Raw genomic sequence first — 21271 nt, 5'->3', positions numbered from 1 at the left:
GAGGGACAGCAAATCATTTGTGTCTCTGAGTGCTCTAGTTGCCCTCACTCAAGACACCACAGCACTCTGCAACATGGAGCCAGAGCTGCTCCTAGGCACTCGGTGCTTCTCGTGGACGCATTGCTACCAGCCTGGCTGACCTTTCTGCAAGCTGCCATCCGGGAGGTCCATCGGGGGGCTGTCAGTATCCAGAAGGCTCTGCGGGAGAGCTTCCACCCTGAGGAGCACTTAGTTCTTCATTTGTCCTTGGGCATCCCCTGGCTTGTCACGATGACCCATATATCTGTTGATAGTCAGGTGTAGTACAATTTGACTTTCTGTCTTGCCAACAAGAGCCAGCACAATGCTAGCAACTCTTTGTCTTACTCAGTCTCCAAAAATCCAGACACACGTATATGACCCTGGCAACACCTACAACTTCCCTATAGCCCCATGGATTCCTATTAAATATTGTATGAGGAATAAGGGATGTTCCGAAGGAGGAGGTTTTTCTGAAATTTGGCCCCGTAGCTGGGCCAAATTTTGGGAAAGCCTCTTCCAAAAAAACGGAAAAAGATATGCAAATCTGCAGTCCAGACATAGCTTTAGTGGAATAGAAAAGGGAAAACCTTTCATAGTGAAATTGCAATATAACTGAAGTGAAAATGTAATAAAATATAATGAAGGAATTCAGGAATTTTACTCTACTATAATTCAGTGTGTGCTTATAGTAATAACTTTAAAATGGAAACAAAAAAGTGTGTTTAGGAGTTTAAGTATGCTTTTTATAAGTACTCCACATTTCAGAAAAAAAATATTTCATAGTACTCTTTTTTCTACATCAAGGCTATTGTGGTGACTGATGGAGAACGTATTCTTGGCCTTGGAGACCTTGGCTGTTATGGAATGGGCATCCCAGTTGGTAAATTGGCACTTTACACGGCATGTGGAGGAATGAAACCACAGGAGTGTTTGCCTGTAATCCTGGATGTGGGAACTGATAATGAGGTAAATATTTTTTTCAAGATTCCGTGAACGTTTCACTTATTTTAAGAGCAGCATACTGAACTTTATAATTGTATTTATCTGTCCTATTAAAAGGTAAACTTAGAATTTGGGATGAGGATATTATTCCGTTAGTCTTATTTTTCCTTCAAGTAGGTGCTTATCCTTTTTTATGATATGTAATTATTATTTAATACGGGTTTATTCAATTTAACAATATATTTAATGGAATCTGCATGCACACATCTTTTTACTGACAATTTAGTACACTGAGCAGGCCAAGATTACTTCCATTGGCAAAACAAAAAAACACTAACATGAGACCATTGATTGTAGATCGTTTACAATGCTCCTGAAACCACCTCTTCACGAGGGAACCACAGAGGTGGTCAACACAGCCCCAAAAGTGTGTGGATTGAGTGGGCATTTGATGTATGCCCAGTGTAGCCTCTCCTGCATGGCAGTTATATAGCCCGCAGTTAAACTAGGCCCTGGAAATGGGCACTTCTTATCTCAGGAAGCAAATCCTTTTAGGGTGCAGCAGCTCTCTGATAGAAAATTTCTGTGCCAACTAAGGTTGAATTCAGACCACTATGTAAGGATGCCCAGAATTTATTGGTACCACTTTATGAGCAAAAGTCCTGTTTAAAAACAAGTATTCCAATAATTCATTAAAGCTTCTAGTCCTAGTTTCTTTTTTTCCAAATGCATGAAAAGAAACTAGATATTTGAGAGATATTCACTATGGTTTTCATAGGGTGGAATCCTGGCTTCACTGAAGTCAGAGGAAAAATGCTCGTTAACTTCTAAAAGAAGTCAGGATTTGACCTGTAGTTTTTACCCTGTATTTTTAAATTTTAATATAAGAGCTATTGTGGAAACTGAACTTTCTATCAAAAGTGAAAATGTTTGTGAAAAATTTTAATTTAGGTAAAAAAGTATTGTGGTGGTTCTTTGAGTGGTTGCACAAATGTGTTCTTCTGGGTGTCTGCATGCCCAATACCTGGGATCAGAGTTTTCGGCAGTGACTTCAAAACATTGCCTATACAACCATTTTTAGGGCACTAGAGTAAATCCTGCCCCAAGTCTGCAGATCCAGGCAAGGAGGCTTGCTCCAACTCCTTTCAAAATGCTACATAGACATAGTAGATGATAGGCAGTTAAATACTGTTTCATGTTGTGACGTAGTGGGGGTACTTGCTGGGCTGTGGTGACCTCTGCTGTCTAGAGCAAGACCCAGCAGGGAAAACCTCATTATGCAAAGGTGATGCCAAACCTGTTGAACCAGACACCCCCCCATGGAGAGGAACAAAGGAAGGTGGAATGCTACCCTGGCTGGGGGGCAAGGCTGGAAGAGTGGGGGTTAGTTGCTGTCTGGGAGCATGGAGGAGATGGGGGACCCCCAACGTGCCGTCACACATGTAGACAGGCATACAATTCTAAAATATATTATTTGTGAGATTAGTGATTTTAACACACACTAAGTGCTCTCAAGGCATCTCTTTTCCAAAGTGTTTAAAACTATTAAGACTGACAAGAGATGAAATAAGGTGTCCTAAAGGAACATTTTCAAACACACAGATATTGCAGATTGTAAATGAGAGAGGAAGAATATGGGGATTATTATTGGAACCCCCCCAAATGCAGAAAGGAGCATAAAGTGACACCATTCTGTACTGATTCATTCAACAATAACTAACATTTGAAAACCCATTTTTGCTGCGTATGTGGTAAGGAGACCATGAAACGACCATGACAGCTCAGTGACTAAGAAATATACTGGTTGCTTTAATACAGGGTAATTACTGTACCAGTATGTTCCAGATTATCTCCATCTAAAAGGCCATGATGGCACTTGACTTACATACGCTTAATTTACATACCAGACTTCTAGATTTCTTTTGTAGAGTCATATTAACATAGGACTTGAAAGGACCTTGAGACTGGACCATCCAGTCCAGCCAGAGGCAGAATCAAGTAGACCATCCTCAAGAGCTGTTTGTCTAAACTGTTCTTAAAAACCTCCAATCATGAGCATTTTCCAGCCTCCCTTTGAGGCTTATTCCAACTCCCTTGCCAAAGATTAAGACCATTACATCTTGTCCTACCTTCAGGGACCATAGAGAGCAACTGATCACTGTCCTCTTTATAACAGCTCTTAACCTCCGCCCCCTCCCACCGCCCAAGGCATCTTCTCTCAAGATTAAATGTACCAATTTTTTATCCTTTCCTCATAGATCAGGTTTTATAATCCTTTTAAAATTTTAGTGGCTACCCTCTGGATTTTCTCCTGTCTGCCCACATTTTTCCTAAAGTGTGTCAACCAGAATAGTTATGTGACTTTGAACATAAGAGTTTGCAAAATTTCAAGGAACCTAGTGAGAGGATGTTACCTAAAACAGACACTGTATCCCTCCGTGTGTGGGACCTTTGAGTAACTCGCTTGAGGTGATATAACAGTTTGGCAGCATTTCATTTTCAGTAAATTTGTGTAGACCTTAAAGGTCTTTTGTGGTGTTTATTAATCTTTTGCTTAATGTAAATTCACAGTGAGGCTGGTAATATTCTCAGAACAGTCACAACTGTAATGTAATAAAAGGTTATTTCTGGTTCAATTTCTAACTCCTGGGTAACAGGAATCTAGAAGTTTATTGGTAAATCTAAATTAAACAATATGAGCATATATCCATTCAATCTGAGGCCTACCTTAACAGTTATATTTTTATTAACACAAACATAGCATTGAAAACAATCTTTGATCAAATTATGGTTTGTCTTTTTGCAGGGTAAAAAAAAATCACTCGACATAAAAATCTGTTATATGAATTCATAGCTTTCAACATATAAGTATATTAACTTGTAATTTAGGACTATACATGGAAAGTAATGAAGCAGAAGAGGGAGACTAGATGAAACCATAGATGTTTTCAGGGGGCAAACAAGCAGGAATATGAAAAAATGTTAGAGTTTAATGTTAAGCAAATCAAAATCAAATATTTATGGTTGTGATTTCAGTTCATGGAACTAAATTGATTGCTTGAATGGACTTTTGCACTTCAGGCAAAATATTAATAATAATATTAAATTGACCAATAAATAGTTTCAGGGGCTTTTTACACATTCTACCTCAGCCAAGTCCCATTTCCAGTGTAAAAATAGTGATAATGCTAAGACTGGAATTAAAGTAGGTATTTTACTGTTTTTCATGGAGCTTCCATCTGGCACTTGTTTGTTTAAGCAACAGCATATTTTTAAATAACACTACAGATTATTTTTATAAAATCTGTGTTGTATATTAATATTTACAAGAAAGAACACCAGTAAATACAGACATAAAATATACAGGGAACCCCTACAGATTTTAAGTGTGGTGTTAAATTCAGTAATGGACATAGTACTTATTCAATATTACAATATTCTGAGATCCATAAATGGTTTTTGGATAGAGATGTGTATTTTGTAAAAAATTGCTATTTGGAGATAAGGGCATATACACTTGTATTTTATTCTGTTCTCTTTAAGTCCCTTTCAAGCTTGCACTTTCTGTTTGAATATGTTGTGTTCATGGTAGTGTTCATTCTTCTTTCACTCAGAAGAAAGGCTAGATATAATCTGACATTTAATAGTTTTCATTTGTTAATTCAATCACCTTGTTAGTTTAATACTATATTTTATTTTATATAATTCTATATTACTTATATTTCTTAAAATGAAACAAAGTCACCATCACCTTTATATGAATGCAGTGCAAACAGGAGCCAGGCTTCTTCACCATATTTAATGTTGATAACAGATTTGTGTCTCACTTATAAATGTGGGAGATTATTTGTTATGCATTATCATTCTGGGAGGAATGCATTGCATTGCCTCTCTTGTTTTCTATTTGGAGGCTCCTTCATGTAATTCTTTGATCAGAGCTCAATAACCACATGTGCATCAGGAACTTGATTAACAACTAATACCAGTAAAGAGTTTCATGTCTCTAAACAATTCTGTATTTAAAGAATATTTTCCAGTGTACTGGATTTTCAGCAAGCCAAGATTATATTAATTTGCATTTTATTAACCTATAGTAACCTATTTTTCTTCTTTAAAGTAAAGAAACAGTTTATATTTACATCATTATTTAACAATTTGAATAGCTGTCCCCCTTTTGACCAGAATTAAGAATGAAAGATGTCTGGATCTGTAATTCCTTTAATGAATAAGAAAATATATAAACTATTCTCTCTTTTTAGACTGCTAATTTTCTGTTTCTAATGAGCAGACAAAAACTGTGAACTTTAAATGAAGGTTGCTGCTATTGTTGTATAATCTAGAAATGTTGCCGTTTAAAACAGTGAATTTGGAAGGAAGGTAGGTAAACATTCAAATAGACGTACAGTTGACACACTCTTTTTTTTACTTGTATGCATTGGTTTTAAAATCATAATGCATATTCCAAAACTATGTTAAATATGACTTTATATCCCTGAGTAGCTTCTGTCTATGACCAGAAACCCTTGTACACCAACCACCATACCCAACAACCCAGCCTTTCTAATATAGGCTATAAATCCCTCACAAACCTCTAATTTGGATATGGGTAACAGATCCCACCGCAGACTCTTTCCATTTGTTCACCCATTATTAAACACAAACACCAATGTCTTGTCAATTACTCTCATCCTTGTTGGTTGGCTTGTACCTGTATATAGAAAATTGCTCAAAGTATTTTTGAGATGCAGGTCACTAAAAACCTACCTTGAATGGAAACAGTTGGTGTTAGCTTAAGTGCGTTACTAAGAGTCCATTCTAAGGATAAGATTGGTCTCTTCCCTGAACTGGAACTCAGGATACCCCAGCTCCATCACAGACTTCCTGTATGATTTGGATATTGTCTTAGGATGCTCCCATTCGAATCAATAACCAGCAAGATTTAACACCCATCCTGTTAAATCTGGTCTGGGGGATACATAGCACAGAAATGGTGGATTACACATACACTGAGGCATTCAGTGGCACAGCAATTTAATAAAACCAACCCGAATTCATAAATTGTTCATAGACAGATTCCCTAAATTGTCAGAGATGGTATTTCATCATGTTCATTCCCTGTTGATGAAATACATCAATTGTGTAATCTTCTGTTTCATTGGCTTGGCTCCTGAAGCTAATTTGGAGCCAGGTGTACATCTCAGGTCTTTCTTGAACTTTGATGACTTGCTGATCTCTTAGCTCTAAGTGTGTACAAGTAGTATAAATGAGTTGCCTTTTTTTTAACAATCTCAGCGATCATTACGGTTTTAATATGTTCAGCTGGTGCATCAAAGAACTCTTTGTTATTTTACATAGTTAATTCTAAGTAGGTCTATGTGATCATTCAAGTGAATGAACCTCAAGCCCTTTTGGGGGAAAAAGTTTACTAGGATAAAGTTGAAACTTGCTGCATTTCTACATATGAATGTGTTTTATATCTTTTGTATGGTTTTTTTCATTAAAGCGCTAATGTGTAAAATAGATATGTTCAAGTTTTCATTAAATATTTAACATGCACAACACGTGTTAGAGAATAATGAGATATATGTTGAAGGAGACTAAACCTCCAAAAGTTTAACTTCTATAACAAGTTTGTGATTGATGTTTCTTTTGTCCTCTTGAGGAATAGGATCCCGTAATGTCAATTTGACACATTCCGTTGTAGTATAGAATTTTCTTTTCAGTAATCAACTTTGAAAGCCATGAAATAGCCAGTAGTAATGTGTGAACAGTTTAAAAAACCACATCTGATCTAATTTGCACTGTTGTGACCTGAATAACGGGTAATGTGCTTAAGTAGCTTATTTATTCTTAGTGCCTTTTTGAAAAAGAGAAGTTGTTCAAAGGTTTGCCATTCACAGCTTAGAAATAACCACTGTTCTTTTCAGTTGTTGAATGCTTAATTATTTTCTCTCCTTTCTGTACTTTACTATACATTATTCCAAATTGGACTTTAAGGGAACTTTTTGGTTGTTCCTTGCTGAACTGTAACACTTTTGTGAAGTAGTATGCACTGAGCTGTAGAAGAATCTCAAGCTCTCAAAAGTTGTACAGACTTTCAGCCAAGATGTATTGCTGAATTAACTGCCTGTGCTTTTAAAACGCTACTCAAACTGAAAACCCTAAAGATCCTTGTAGACATTAAGTAAATTATGTTTTTAATGTTGCCTCATTAACATTCTGCAAAGGTCCGGGTGTGTGTATGTGTTGTGATTATTAAAGCTTGATTAGGCTGACACAATTTGTTGATTCCCTTATTTTAGTTATTGGACTGTGAATACCAGCAAGTGTACCAGATACAGTGGTGGTGAGGGAGCAAAAGGAGCTTGAAAACAATATCTGAAAGCTGCACTCAAGCTTGACTATATATTTAAGGATTTGTCAGCATTTTGCTGTATATCTTGATTTTTCATGGCTTTATAGTTCTTCAAAAGTTGGCTTCAGACTGAAAAGCTGGTAAATGGTCTCAATCTGGCTATGACATATTGTGAAGCACTTTGACTATTTAATAATTAGAGGCGTGAAATAATTTTTTGAAAGCTCTCGACAGAACAAACATTGCTGCTTTTTGGGGGAGAAAAAAGGTGTTTTTCTTCAGTGATATTTTAAAAATTAACAATCATCCATCTGTTGGTGGTGCAGGAGGATGAGTTACTGAAATTTGAAAGGAGATAAACAGAACACAGTGAATAACTACACAGGGCCATGTTGTGGCCTGGGAAGTGTAGTGGTGCAGGAGGCACACAGCTATTACCTATGGAGAAGAATCAGGATCTGAGAGCCACTATCATCCGCCAGCATACAGAGATGGATTTGAGGGTTAAGAATGGGTGGACCAAAGCTTTGCCACTTACCACGTCAGTGTAATTGCTAAGGATGTCAATGTATAGACGACTACTTGATTAACCAATAAGCCTGGGCTTGTCAACTACACGCCTTCTCTCCCCCCCCCCCTTAGGCAGCAAGAAGGGGGAGAGTGGGAACCAGTGCCTGTCAGAAGCTGGCTTAAAAGCATAACTACATATTAAGAGAGCGGCAGCAGCACCGAGGGGGGCAGGTGGGAGCCAATACATGTGGGAAGCTGGCTTTCAAGTAGGCTCCCTGTGTCTGTTGGCTCTGTGGACCCCGCTCCCCCCACTTGCTGCCTCTTACAGGCAAAATGATTAAAGGTCAAGAAATGGGGATACAACACAAGCAAATGAGTGTGGCGAACAACTGGTGCAACTTTGTTAGTTACATAATGTATTGTTTGGGGTTCTTCCCTTTGTGATTTGTTTTTAATTATGTTAGAGGTAAGGTGATGTATGGGAACATTATAAGGGTGAGGGAGAATGGAAAGAAGGGAAAAAGGAACAGTCACAGCTCATCACCTACCAGGCTGTGATCAGCAGGATTTGCTCTGTGGGCATCACAACAGAGTGAGCCTTAAGGAATTATTTGAAGGAAGACAACAGTAGCAGTATGGGTTATGTCTGAGAGTTTTTCCTATGCATCAGGGTGGACCTGGAGAATGCTTTTCAAAGATGTAGGGGTTGATTGCAGAAGAACGTCGTACATGCAAGTTTAGGAGTGGTGAGGCCTGCATTTTTTCCCCCTTTTTCCCCTCTTTCTGATGTGCTAGAAGCAAGTCGTTCGGAACATACGCCATTTAAGATAAGCATTGTTGCCAGTATAGCAAGAACAAGTATAAGGGTATAGGGAAAGAACGCATAAACAATTCTGTTTATCCTAACGTACTGATCACGTAAACAAGGCCAAAGAACAAGTAGAACTAGATCAGAACCAGATCAATAACTAACAGCTGAGCCCTACATCAGCATGTAATGAGTAACCCCTGGAAATTTCCAAACTGCAAAACAAGGCAAGAGAACTGTATTTAAGGCTGCACCAAAGCACAGCAATTGGGACCTCACCAATGGGCTTTGAGTACCAGCACTTAGGAAGCTGAGACAATTTCCCACTTCGTCTGCAGCCAACTCGGGATCCCTGGCTAGCAGGAAAAGGACGTAAGATATGCCACTTCTTTGTTATGTTGCCCTTCTAGTTAAGGGGTGCAGCTGTTAGCTGTCAGAAAATAAACTACTTGTGTTTGACAGATACCTGTGTAGCATCCTTTGTACTTTGAGAACCCATTGTCGGACCTGAGACTTACTCTTGCCGGCAACAAAAGATGACTTGCGGTTTCATATAAAGAAGCGCGCATAAGAAGCCATTTGCACAACAGCAACAAGTTTCTTCAGTCCTACAAAACCAGGAACTATGCTGAATATTCTTGAGTGCCATCTGTAGCACTTTATCTATTAACTATTTGGAAAGGTTAAACAGAGAGAGAGTGATCTTGTAATGAGTGGTAGGAATGCTGGAAGAATGAAGGTTGAGGCTGGTATTGTAAGTTACTAAATGTGCTTGATAGAATCGGGGTAGATAGGTTATAAAGAGCCTTAAAAGATGAAAACAATAAACTTGTGTTAGATGCAAAGGCAAAGAGGGAGCTAGTGAAAGGAGTGAAATAAGGACACTGATGTGGTTAGACAGATGAACTAGGAAAATGATTTTGGCAGCAGCATTATAAATGGACTGCAAGGTAGCAAGGTTGAAGTAAATAAGGACAGAAAGAAGGCAGCCTTGCCGTATTCAAGACACAAGGTTGCAGGCATGGATGAGAGCTGTATAGATAGAGGACAGTCTTTATCTTTAAAAAAAAAAAAGTTGTGTAGGAAGAAACAATGTGATTTAGATGAGTGTTTCTCAACCTTTTTTTATAAAGTGTCCCTTTTTCAAAAAAAAAAAATTAAGTAACCCCAGTACCTACAGTTTTCAGACACACACAATTTTTTTCTACTGTTGCAACACATTTATTTAAACAACTTAATCGTAGCCAGACGGACAATGAAATTTTTGGGTGTAAAAAGTACAAAAATAATAAAGCGCTATAAAACTTAAAACAAAAATTCAGTTTTCTCCAAATTTCAGTTGTGTTGACATACCCACCAGACTTTTGTCGAGTACCCCTCAGAGTACTTATACCACTGGTTGAGAAACACTGATTTACACAATGTCTGAATGTGTGAGTCTACAGAGATGGCTGAGTGAAAAATGACATCCCGAATATAGGCTTGGATTCCTGGGAAGGGTGGTAGTGTAGTCCGAAGTGATAGAGAAAAATGGGAGGGAGAGGGCTTTGACAACAATATTTGTTTTGGCCATATTAAATTTGAAGTGTTGACTTGACATCCACAAAAAGATGTATCCGACTGAAATGCTGGATTGGATTGAGGAAGGTAGTTTGTCAGTGGAGAGAGCATAAGTTATTAGCATAAAGGTAGAAGTTGCAGCTGTTTCTGAAGATAAATATCTAAATAGGGAGTGTAGAAAGAGAAGAAGAGAGCCAAAGTTGGAGCCTAGGGCAGTATCAACTGAAAACAATATACTGAAGGAACAATAGGACAAGCAGAGGGGGAATTCTAGGATATGAATGCCTGTGAGGAAGAGTGTAAGATGTAGGTGTGGTTGACAGTGTCAAAAGCTGCTGTGATGTCAAGAATAAGGATGCAATGTAGGTGGTAAGATGATGCCATTGACTAATCTTTCCTTCTGCACTGAGTAAAATAGCTTACATTCTGTGTAATTTATATCATTTCCTTATCCTCTTGATCCTTGATGCTGCCATTCAACTACTGAATTCTCATGAAACAATAAAAAAGCTTCCTTTGAACGTAATGATATTTTAATCAAACTGCTCTTTGCACAAATTCAGTGCATCATAGCATCAGCTAATCGTAAATAATTCTGTTTTAATTTCCGTCAAAGTGTTTGAGAGACACATATGAAATTAGTCTCTCAAAGACCCACAGAAACAGATGGTCTCACTCCCACAGTGCCCATTCTCATCAGAAAGGCCCCAGGTTGTGATACTCACTGCTACAACAGGATGAGCCCAAGCTGAACAGTATTTGGTTTTGTGTGTTAAAATATCCTGCAGTATCAGAGTAGAAGAATATCCTGGCACATCTCTCAGATAAATTGGAGGCAAAAGGTGTGACTGAATATGAGAGTGGTGGAAGGCAAATCTATCAGCCCTAAAATGATGATGGCCCTGTTCCCTAGGAGCTGAAAAAAGTTTATCTCTGGTTAGCTACAGTCGCTTGAGACCAGTTAAGGGCTACCAGTGCCCTTTAAAAACCTCTCTTTTGATAAGAAAGAGGGAGACAAGCTGGAACATGGATAGTGGCAGCAACAGGAAAGAAAGGCTTCTCTGTGGTGGAAGGCTCTATCCCCTGCCTTAGTTTCTGTTCCTAAAGGGAACAGCTGCTTGGAGAAGGACTGAAAAATAGGAACCAATATACAGTAAAACTCCGATGGTCCGGCATCTGATGGTCCGGCACTCCTGATGGTCTGGCACCATCAGGAATCCGGAAGTGCTCCGGGCAGCCGGACCATTGGAGCTGCTCTGCCCCCAGCTTCCCCGATTCAGCCGCTGCTAAAACTGACCAGCGCTGAATCCGGGAAGCAGGGGGCAGAACAGCTGGAGTGCTGCCGGGTAGGTCCAGTAGCGCTGCCCCTCGGGGCTGCGGGACCAACCCAGCAGCACCCCAGCTGTCCCGGATTCAGCCGCTGCTGAAATTGACCAGCGGCTGACTCCAGGAAGCCTGAGACAGACCTGCTCTGCCTCTGGGTTTCTGGAGTCAGCCGCTGATAAGTTTCAGCAGCAGCTGACTTGGGGACACCTGGGGCAGAGCAGCTGGGGTGCTGCTGGGTTGGTCCAGTAGCGCCGCTCCTCGGCGCTGTGGGACCAACCCCGCAGCCTTCCAGCTGCTCTGCCCCAGGTGTCCTGATTCAGCCGCTGCTGAAACTGACCAAGGCTGACTCCAGAAAGCCCGGGGCAGAGCAGCTCTGCCTCTGGCTTTCTGGAGTCAGCCGCTGATCAGTATCAGCAGCGGCTGACTTGGGGACACCTGGGGCAGAGCAGCTGGAAGGCTGCTGGGTTGGTCCAGTAGCGCTGAGGAGCGGCGCTGCGGGACCAACCCGTCAGCACCACAGCTGCTCTGCCCCAGGTGTCCCCAAGAGCAGCTGGGGTGCTGACGGGTTGGTCTCGCGGCGCCAAGGGTCGGTGCTACCGGACCAACCCAGCAGCACCCCAGCTGCTCTGCTGCAGGCGTCCCTGATTCAGCTGCTGCTGAAACTGACCAGCAGCGGCTGAATCTGGGACTCCTGGGGCAGAGCTGGACTATCAGAAGGGAGGGCTATGAGGGGGTCTGGGGTAGCATCCCCCCACCCCACCCCAAACCCCTCATAGCCCCCCCTTCTGATAGTCCGGCATATCTGATAATCTGGCACCCCCTGGGTCCTAAAGGTTCCGGATTATCGGAAGTTTACTGTAGTAGGATAATACCCCATAGCAGGACAGGGAAAAGTAATGTTTGAATTGAAAATTGCGGGGGGAGGTGATTTTGCTTAATTTATTGTGTTTACCCTGAGTCCCATCCTCTAAATAGAGAAAAATAAAACCAGAGTGAATAGAAAAATCTTTTGAAGTTGTATTGGTTTACTCCAGGTTCCCCACCACCCAAGGAAGAAATGCTGAGGCTGATGAAGCAAAGGCAGTATCCTGTCACAAAAGAAAGAACAGGTTAAGGTGATTAGGATTGAACAAACAGAGGAGAACTTACAGAGTCAGGAGCAATGAGAAAGGTAGTCAGATACACCAGAGTAGGGTTCAGTGGTCTCAGTTGAAACAGACATCAGAGGAAAAGGAAAAGAGTTTGTAAGTACTTGCTGCAGTAAAATGTATTAATTTAGATGAAAATCTGGCTGAAGCCAAATCTTAAAACACATCTAAAAAGCATAGACCTCTCCCTGTATAAAAAACTTTTCCTGTGGGACAACAGAGCAACGGCATTACATCACTCTGGAGTCCCACAGACTCTGCCCTCCCACGGACTCCTTGCCCCAGACTCTGTTCTGGGATGGCATGACTTGCTCCAGGGGCACTTGCTTGTGCAGCTGTTGTTCTTGGTGCTCACAGGCTGCTGGGCCAGCATGCTCAGGAGTCGTGTGAGGAGGCACTCAGCAGCACAGACCTGAGCGGCCTGGGCCCCTTTTGCGTGGTGCTGCAGCCTCGCCCTCCCTCCTCCCCCATGCGGTTGGTTCTGGCTTCCCGCTGGGAGGTGGGGGGGGGAGGAAGGGGTTGGAGAGAGAGAGCCCCGAGCCTTGCTGCACAAGGAAGAAGCGCTCCCCATCCTGGGCTGGGGGAACAGCAGTGTGTGAGCGCACCGTCTGGAGCCTTTCCCTGCACTGCCACTGGCTAGATTCCACCTAATGGGATCAGCGGGAGGCTGACCCTGGGACCGGTGTGGGGCCTAAAGACAAGTAAGTGCCCTCTACTCCCTCATGCCCAGACCCTGCCCTACACCCCTTTGCTCAACCCTGGCCAAGACCCTGCCTTTTCCCCTGGGCAGGCACCCTTCTCCCAGACCACTCCTGCCCCTTCCCTCCTGGCCAGACACCCACCCCTACCCTGCTCCTGCCCCACACCACCAGCCTCCTCACTCATCCCTCTGCCGAGACCCTGCACCCCAGCCTGTTCCTGCCCCCTTTTCCTGGCCAGATACCCTGTCCCCTACCTCCCCACACAGACTTCGTACCCTCAGCCCCATCTGCACCCTACCTAATGCTCAGATCCCACTCACTGGCAGCCTTATCCTACACACTGAACCCCTCATTTAGGCCCCACTCGAGAGCCTAGGATGCCCACAAAATCCACTAACCCTGGAACTCCAGAAGAGTTAATCTGACCTGAGGCCTTGAAACTCAGTTCTCTTCTGCCTTCCTCCGGGCTGGAGCACTGGGGAAGTGAGGTGTTTCATTTGGGGGTCACATCTTAGAGGGTTGGGGAGGGATTGAGGGTTTGTTTGTTTGTTTTGTTTTTTGCTTCTCACTTGGGTGGTCCTCAACTGATATTTTTCTGTAGGTCAGTGGTCCCCAACCCAAAAAAGATTCCCCACCCCTGCCATTAATAAAGACAATACGGAAACCTTTTTGTGTTGGACATAACATTTTACTTTATTTAAAATGAAGCCTGGCAAAAAAGGCTCCAACTGGGGCCCAGGCCCCATCTGGCCTCAGCGTCCTGTCCTCGGCCCCAATCCTGAGGTAGGCCCCATGGTCCAGCCCCCATCTAGTCAGAGAAATGGCTGGTAGCAGCCCCCCTTCTGCTACGGCACAGGTAGGGGGAGAGGCCACAATCCAGCTGCAGCAGATGGAGGGAGGTTAGCAAGCAGGTGGCACAGCCTCCAATTTCCAATAACTATGTTTATTAATAAATAAACATAACACAGCTTTTTGTAACTGAATATTTCTCATTTTTCATATAGCAAGAGAATGCTTTAACATAGTCCATTTTATAAAGCTGAATAAGAATTCATTATTTTTCTTTCTAGAATGTTTAGATTGACATTTTACTGCTTCTTGACTAAAATAAGAATTTCTGAGCTGCCAACTTGTCAACATAAAAAGTTACTGTGTTGGCTGTTCTAAAAACCAAAGCAGAAAAGGCATCAAAAAAGAAGCAATTACTGTCAGATGGCACAGCCACAGACTGATTAACAGTTTGAACTCAGTTTATACCAAGTATCCAAATGATCGGATTGAGCATCTTGAAACCATGTTTATATGGATTTTTGCCATAGCAAGACAAATCATACCTCTTACAGAAACTAAAGAACTGAAAAATCTGTGACGAATATGTAATAATACAGAAATATAAGCCTGTATTACTGGCAGTTTGGTTTTTTTAATGACAACATAGCTACCAGAACATAAAATGTGATATGCTGCCACTGAAATACACTGTTCATTGAACAAGAATAATCCAAAACCACAGAACTTTAGTTTAGTATAGTATACTTCACTTGGTTACTCTGTGTGGAATGGATACAGTACATGCTGGTAGTCCTACATTATGATGTAAAACACTCTATGAAAGCTTGAAATTTGGTAAATTTTATGAGGAAAAACCAATATTTGCCTTTTTATATACCGTCTTTCTATTCTTATACTAAAAGAAGTATTAAAAATGTGCTTGATAATAGGTTACTTAGTCTGATTTATTTTCATCACTACTAGAAGTTTTGAAACCCTACTTCAACATTTTACTACTGCACTTGGGAATGACACCGATTCTTTCCTTTGCCTACATGATACAATTAAATATCTCCTTGTTGCATTACCACAGTCTTTATATACTGATGGATAAATGGATATGTACCTCCACTTATTCAGGTTAATACTCAAACACTGTATTAAGTCTCTCTCTCCTTGTTTGTATTAGACCATAAACAAGTGTAATTTGTTTTATTAACAGTTCATACTTTCTTTAACAGGAGTTGCTAAAAGATCCCTTATATATTGGACTGAGGCACAAAAGAGTCAGGGGTCAAGCCTATGATGATCTTCTTGATGAATTCATGCAAGCGGTGACTTTCAGGTATGTAGTATATTTGTATTCTTCACACACATGAATTCAATTGAACTTCAGACTAGAAGAGAAAGTGTCCCAGAAGCTTTTAAAAAAAAGGGGGATGGGAAGGAAATAGGAAAATTGCTGGAGTTTTATTTTTCACTTGCTATCTATATATTATTTCTACATTTTGATGTATTATGTCAACTTGTCTTAAATACTTAGTATAAATTCATTAAATATTGTTGTAAAATTATAACCTTAATTCAAGTAATCTTTAGAGGTGCGCTAAATGGATTTGGCCAAATAACCTTTTCACTTTGAATTGAGACTCAAGATTTCAGCTTAACGATTTCCCCTCCCCTTCATTTACATCTTTGAAACTATAATAAGATCTGAGCCCATCTAACTGCCTGTCAGATGGATTATATTGATACCATACTCTGAAGTTTCTCTATTTCTTGTGCCTAGAGGGTACCATGTGCATCTGAAATCCTAGAACTATTCAGATTTTGCAAGGTGTAAAAGAATCTGTTGAGTATGCCAGTGCAGAGAAAGGGCTGTTTTCAGGAGCTTCTATAGTCAGGCCAAACAGAAAGATTGTCAGACCTACTGGCATGTGTTGTCATAGTTTCAAAGAGATAAATTAAGATGTGAGAAATACCAGGGTACAAATTTACTGATTGAATATAGTCTTGGAAAATAATTATTTGCCCAGACTTGTTCAGCTTGAACCCAGGAGACGTTTCGGGTTTCCTTACATTACCTTCTTACTCTTCAACAACAGAAATCAATATAACCTCTCTCTCCTCGTTAGAGAATCTGCTATTGACAGTGTGCTAAATTAATTCAAACAAACAGGCAAGCCAGAGATCATAAAATTAGCTAAAGCTCTGTTTTTTTGTTTTTGTTTTTTTTCTGTATCACCTACAGACTTTGTGTAGGCTACAAGGTAATGTGTTAGCTGTGATTTCACTGCATGGTATAAACAGGGGCATTGCACCCTATAAAAGGAAAATAAAAGGTAACTTTTTAGTTAAGTTACTGAATGCCCTTTGATTGCTTAGTGGAGTAATTCAACACATTTTGCTAAATAGCAGAGCAGAACGTTTTTGTAGTTTACTGTTAGCACGTGAAATATGATGTAAAACTGATTACTGTTACCCAGTAAAGCCTCATATATTACATTTAGTAATAGGCACCGCTACCATGTTTACATCAAGCTGAAGTATATGTGTTTTTGACTGAAATATAATATAAATCGTAAAGGATATGTGGCAAAACTTTCCTTACTCTATACCGTTTCCACAGAAATGTTTTTAAAAATACAGATTTTGACCTTGAGGTACTGTATGTTGATGTCCCCCAGAAGCAAACATTTGAAATACAAGTATATAGCCAATACTCATAGTTTCAAATACAAAATGATACATGCATACAAATAGTATAACCAGAACCAATTAATCATAATCTTTTTATAGACATCGTACTTGGCACAAGATTTTGTGCAAACATATAACATTAGTTGCAACAATTATTTTCATCTCACAATCCAATAATGTCACACTTTCCAGACCAGGATGAATTTCTAAGGATCCTGTTTTATCATTGGCATAGGCCTATCCTAACTTAGCTCTCCTTTTTCTGTTTTCTTCTACAGAAAGTACTTCATTTTTATAGCTAAGATTTGGAATATAATTCTCGATTGTCAAATAATGATATCTAAAATTTACTCAAAATAATTCCTGTTCATTAAACATATAGGGTGTGTCTAGACTGGCAAGATTATGCGCAAAAGTGGCCGCTTCTACGCAAAAACTTGCCAGCTGTCTACACTGTCCGCTTGAATTTGCGCAAGAGCAATGACGTTCTAATGTAAGAATTCAGTGCTTCTTGCGCAAATATTTTGATGCTCCCGCTCAAGGATAAGCCCTCTTGCGCAAGAATACTTGCGCAAGAGGGCCAGTGTAGACAGGCACCTTAATTTTTTGCGCAAGAAAGCCCGATGGCTCAAATGGCCATCGGAGCTTTCTTGTGCAAAAGCGTGTCTATACTGGGCACAGATGCTTTTGCACAAAAGCATCTGTGCCAATCTAGATGCTCTTTTGCGGAAATACTTTTAATGGAAAAAATTTTCTGTTAAAAGTATTTGCGCTAAATCTTGCCAGTCTACACGTAGCCATAGTGTTCCTTTGGGTTTATATACCTAAAGCCTTTGAACAATACTGTTGGTGCTCAAAATATCAGCCTTCACTGAGTGAATCTTCCTAGAAGTCCTCCAGTACCAGTTCTTGATGTATAGTGATAGTCATTGCTGTTGATGTGAGATATTCTTGTTGGCTCAAGGCATGCGAAATTCCAAAGGAGTGGCAAAATCGAATCAAGAACTTGCCCTTTGAGAGATCTAAGCTGTTCACTCAAAAGACTGGTGCCACCACTCAAACCTGTCTTTTCCAGGCATATCTGACATCTCGACGAGTTTACATTCCAAGCTCAAAAAAGTTTAAACTTGAGCAATACCACAAATCACATTTTCAGCAGAGATTCCAGGACTCTGTTTAAAGACAATTTAGGCCTTCCTGACATCACTAAATGGCTTTATCTCAATCAGGTTCTTCACATCAGATATTAACAGCCTTCTGAGCAATCATTTTGACCACCTCCTCACGGACAGTCTACCAGTCTCAACACCAACATCTGTTGGACAACAAATACCTCTCTTTTCAGTATTTGGAATGAAACATATGGATCAGTGTTTCTCAAACTTTTTAAGACCGAGGAACACCAAACAATATTTTTTTTGAGGCACACCAATGATTTTTTTGTTGAGCAAAAAAAAAAAAAAAAAAGGAGGGGGAGTAATTGAGGGGAAAAAAAAGGAAGCCATTTTGAATTCTGTTGTTCTCTGCGGCACACCTCCGATTACCTCACAGCACACCAGCATTCTCCAGAACACAGTTTAAGAAACACTGATATGGATGGTCAGGAATCTAAAGGAGAGACAGATATCTACTTCATCTCTTCCCTTTCTCCAACCCACTTTCCCTGTCCCTTTTCAGGGACCTGTCTCTGAATATCATGTTGAGTCAAGAAGTATGGTCTCCTCTAGAAATGGAAATGCCAGATGTTCCTTATCACAGAGGGAAAGAACTCTATTTCTGTTACTTCCTAATTATCCAAAGGTCTGGGACATGCATTTCATTTAGGCCTCAGGAAGATGAACTGTTTTATCAAGAAAATCAAGTTCATGATGGCTCTACCTTCACTCACACAGTCATTATCCTGGAAATTGCATGGTAATAGCAGCACACCTGTGCCTCTGAGTTGTGCAAATTTTCAGGTCTTCCAATTCGAGGCTCTGCTCTGCAGCCACCTAATATGGTGCCAAGCCCATTGAGATAGTATTCAAAGAAGAAAAGTTTACTCACTCTGTGCAATAATTCCAGTGTGTCCCTATGTGTGCTTCACTACCCACTCACCTCCTCTCTGCTCTGGAGTTCAGACATAAATTCTGCAGTATAGAAGAAACCAAGGGTGGTTGAACCACACTGAACTCTGTAGCCACTTTACAAAGTGTGAGACTGGGGGAGGCATATATGTAGCCCAACCGGGCACTGCTACTGAAAATCTCCAATCCAAATTATAGATCACAAGAATACATAATATGAAGCACCAACAGAGGGACATACTTCAGAGAACCTCAGTGACTGCACAAGGTGAATAACCTTCTCTTTGCTACCAACCTAAACAAGTTCAAGAGGTTTAGCTCCCTAGAGGGCTACAGTCCTGGTTCCTTAAGAGATGCATTTTTCCTTCCATTGCCCAATCCTCTGCTATAAGAGTTGCCTCCAGCCTTTTCATTCCAAGGGTTCTCAGGAAGATTAAAACAGACTAAGCCAATTTTAATCTTAGTGGAACCAAACTGGCTAGTGTAGTACTAGTTTGTGGACCTGCACCAGCTTTCAATCAGGCCACCTATAACTTTGTCCCTAGTTGGGGATCTTCTATCTCTCTACCTCACAGTGTGGATGAATTCTGGTTAAATGCATGTGAAAAATTGTTCTGATGATTGGGAAAGATTCCACTAGAATCGTATATGTAGCTAAATTGGAGAGACTTTTCCATATGGGCATAATCATGGTAATGATCACCCTATCGATCAGACATTTTCCATATACTGGATTATTCATTGCATTTGAATTCATCTGGCCATTCAGTTAGCTCTGTGACAGTTCACGTAGCTTTCATACCTCCAGTTCATCCATTAACAGAAGGATTTTCTGTTTTCTCTCACCTTGTGGTATCCAGATTTCTGAAAGGCCTAATTAATGTCTACCCTCTGGTATCTGACTGAGTCTTTTAAGCTAGCTCTGTCATGATTAATGTTCTTCCCCTTTGAAATATAGGAACAGTGTCTCATGCTTCTTGTCACAACTGCTAGTTCTTGACAATGAACCAATTCTTGAAATTAAAAATATTCAGTTATGTATAACATTTGTCCAGAAAAATCCAAAGAGTTATAATCTTGGTAAATATGCACAAACCTCTAACTAGCAGTTGCTTCAGCCTTCATGAAATGCAATCACTTTGATGACAGAAGAGAAGCTTGTTGACAATTTATTGCAACAGCCCAAAACAGTTGTGCACTATGGGTGAGGTAAAATAACAATGGAGTGGAATGCTCTAGAAATCCAGTTACAGTTTTATTATAATGTAACTGGTCTATGTAATTCCTGTTTTATTTCTGGGTTATCCTCTCTAAATTGAAAAAGTCAGTGTTAATATTAGAATAAATAGACAATCTGTTGGTTTGGGTAAGTATAAGAAAATGCTTTTTTCTGTTTCTTCCATTGCTATTGTTAATAAGTTATTCATTCCCCTCTTCTGTGGCATAAGGCAAACCAAATGATTGGGTTTTTTTTCCTTTGGGAAGTACTATTCTTCTGGCTTTATTTGTATTAATTTAAAGGTTCATTTAACACATTTAGGTGATGATTGGCAGGGGGAGAAAAGAAATTTGGAAGTCATCTTGATTTCATTACTCTGATAGCCAATAGATGCAATCAGGCTAATGTAATATTCTAAATACAAGGACTTCTTTAGTCATTTGACTACTTAACTAAAATTTGTACAGTGTGTGGACCTGGTCCAGAAATGTGATGAGAACTCTCAGTAGGAATTATTCAGGCCATTTTAATCTAGGGCCTTTTATATTTATTGCTTGGTTATGACAACTAAAACACCATTTTATATTGTATGTTATACTTCATATTGAAAGCTTTGCCAGAATTATTTTTAAAAACATATTTGAAAACTATGTATAACTGAGTCTTACAGGTAAACACAGTACAGTATTAAGGTTGTAGCATACTGGTTTTCAAAAATTAACAAATTTACTCCACTTTTATTAGTTGAAGTAGTACATAGCTTTATTAACTACATAGTACTGTTAGCTTAACTCACAGTATTACATAGCACTCACATAACTTAGTTCTTTAGTGAACTCACCAAAATAAATGGAAGTTCACACTGCTGGTGTACTGTGGATCATCAGATCCATCCAAGTCACACCTCCTTTCCAGTGGTCTAGCCAGAGACCATGGCCCCCCAGTACGACTTAATGTGAAGCTTTAATTTTTTCCAGCCATGTCTCCTATTTGGCTTTCCCCTCCTAGGAATTTCCATCTATAAGAGGAATCCCCTGCTGACTATTTAAGCCAGCTTTCTGGCCTCTGTACATGACCAAAGCAGTGCAGAAAGGGTGGAGCAGGTCTGAGGATTGGACACAATAAGAATAGATACATATGCAAG

General features: G+C 40.2%; 1 protein-coding gene across 1 annotated transcript in view; it reads left to right on the top strand.

Annotated features, from left to right (window-relative positions):
- The window catches only part of ME1 (malic enzyme 1), a 227456-nt gene that overhangs the window by 105946 nt on the left and 100239 nt on the right, over positions 1 to 21271 (top strand). Inside the window, exons 5-6 of the mRNA XM_075923820.2 lie at positions 826 to 987; positions 15384 to 15487. Of these exons, the coding sequence (XP_075779935.2) occupies positions 826 to 987; positions 15384 to 15487 (266 nt within the window). The remainder of the gene's footprint in view (positions 1 to 825; positions 988 to 15383; positions 15488 to 21271) is intronic.

The sequence above is a fragment of the Pelodiscus sinensis genome, chromosome 3 (assembly GCF_052426305.1).
Source record: "Pelodiscus sinensis isolate ZL-2025 chromosome 3, ASM5242630v1, whole genome shotgun sequence".
In the NCBI taxonomy this organism is placed as follows: Eukaryota; Metazoa; Chordata; order Testudines; family Trionychidae; genus Pelodiscus; species Pelodiscus sinensis.
The sequence above is the reverse complement of the archived record's forward strand: the minus strand, read 5'-3'. Positions and strand labels throughout refer to the sequence as shown.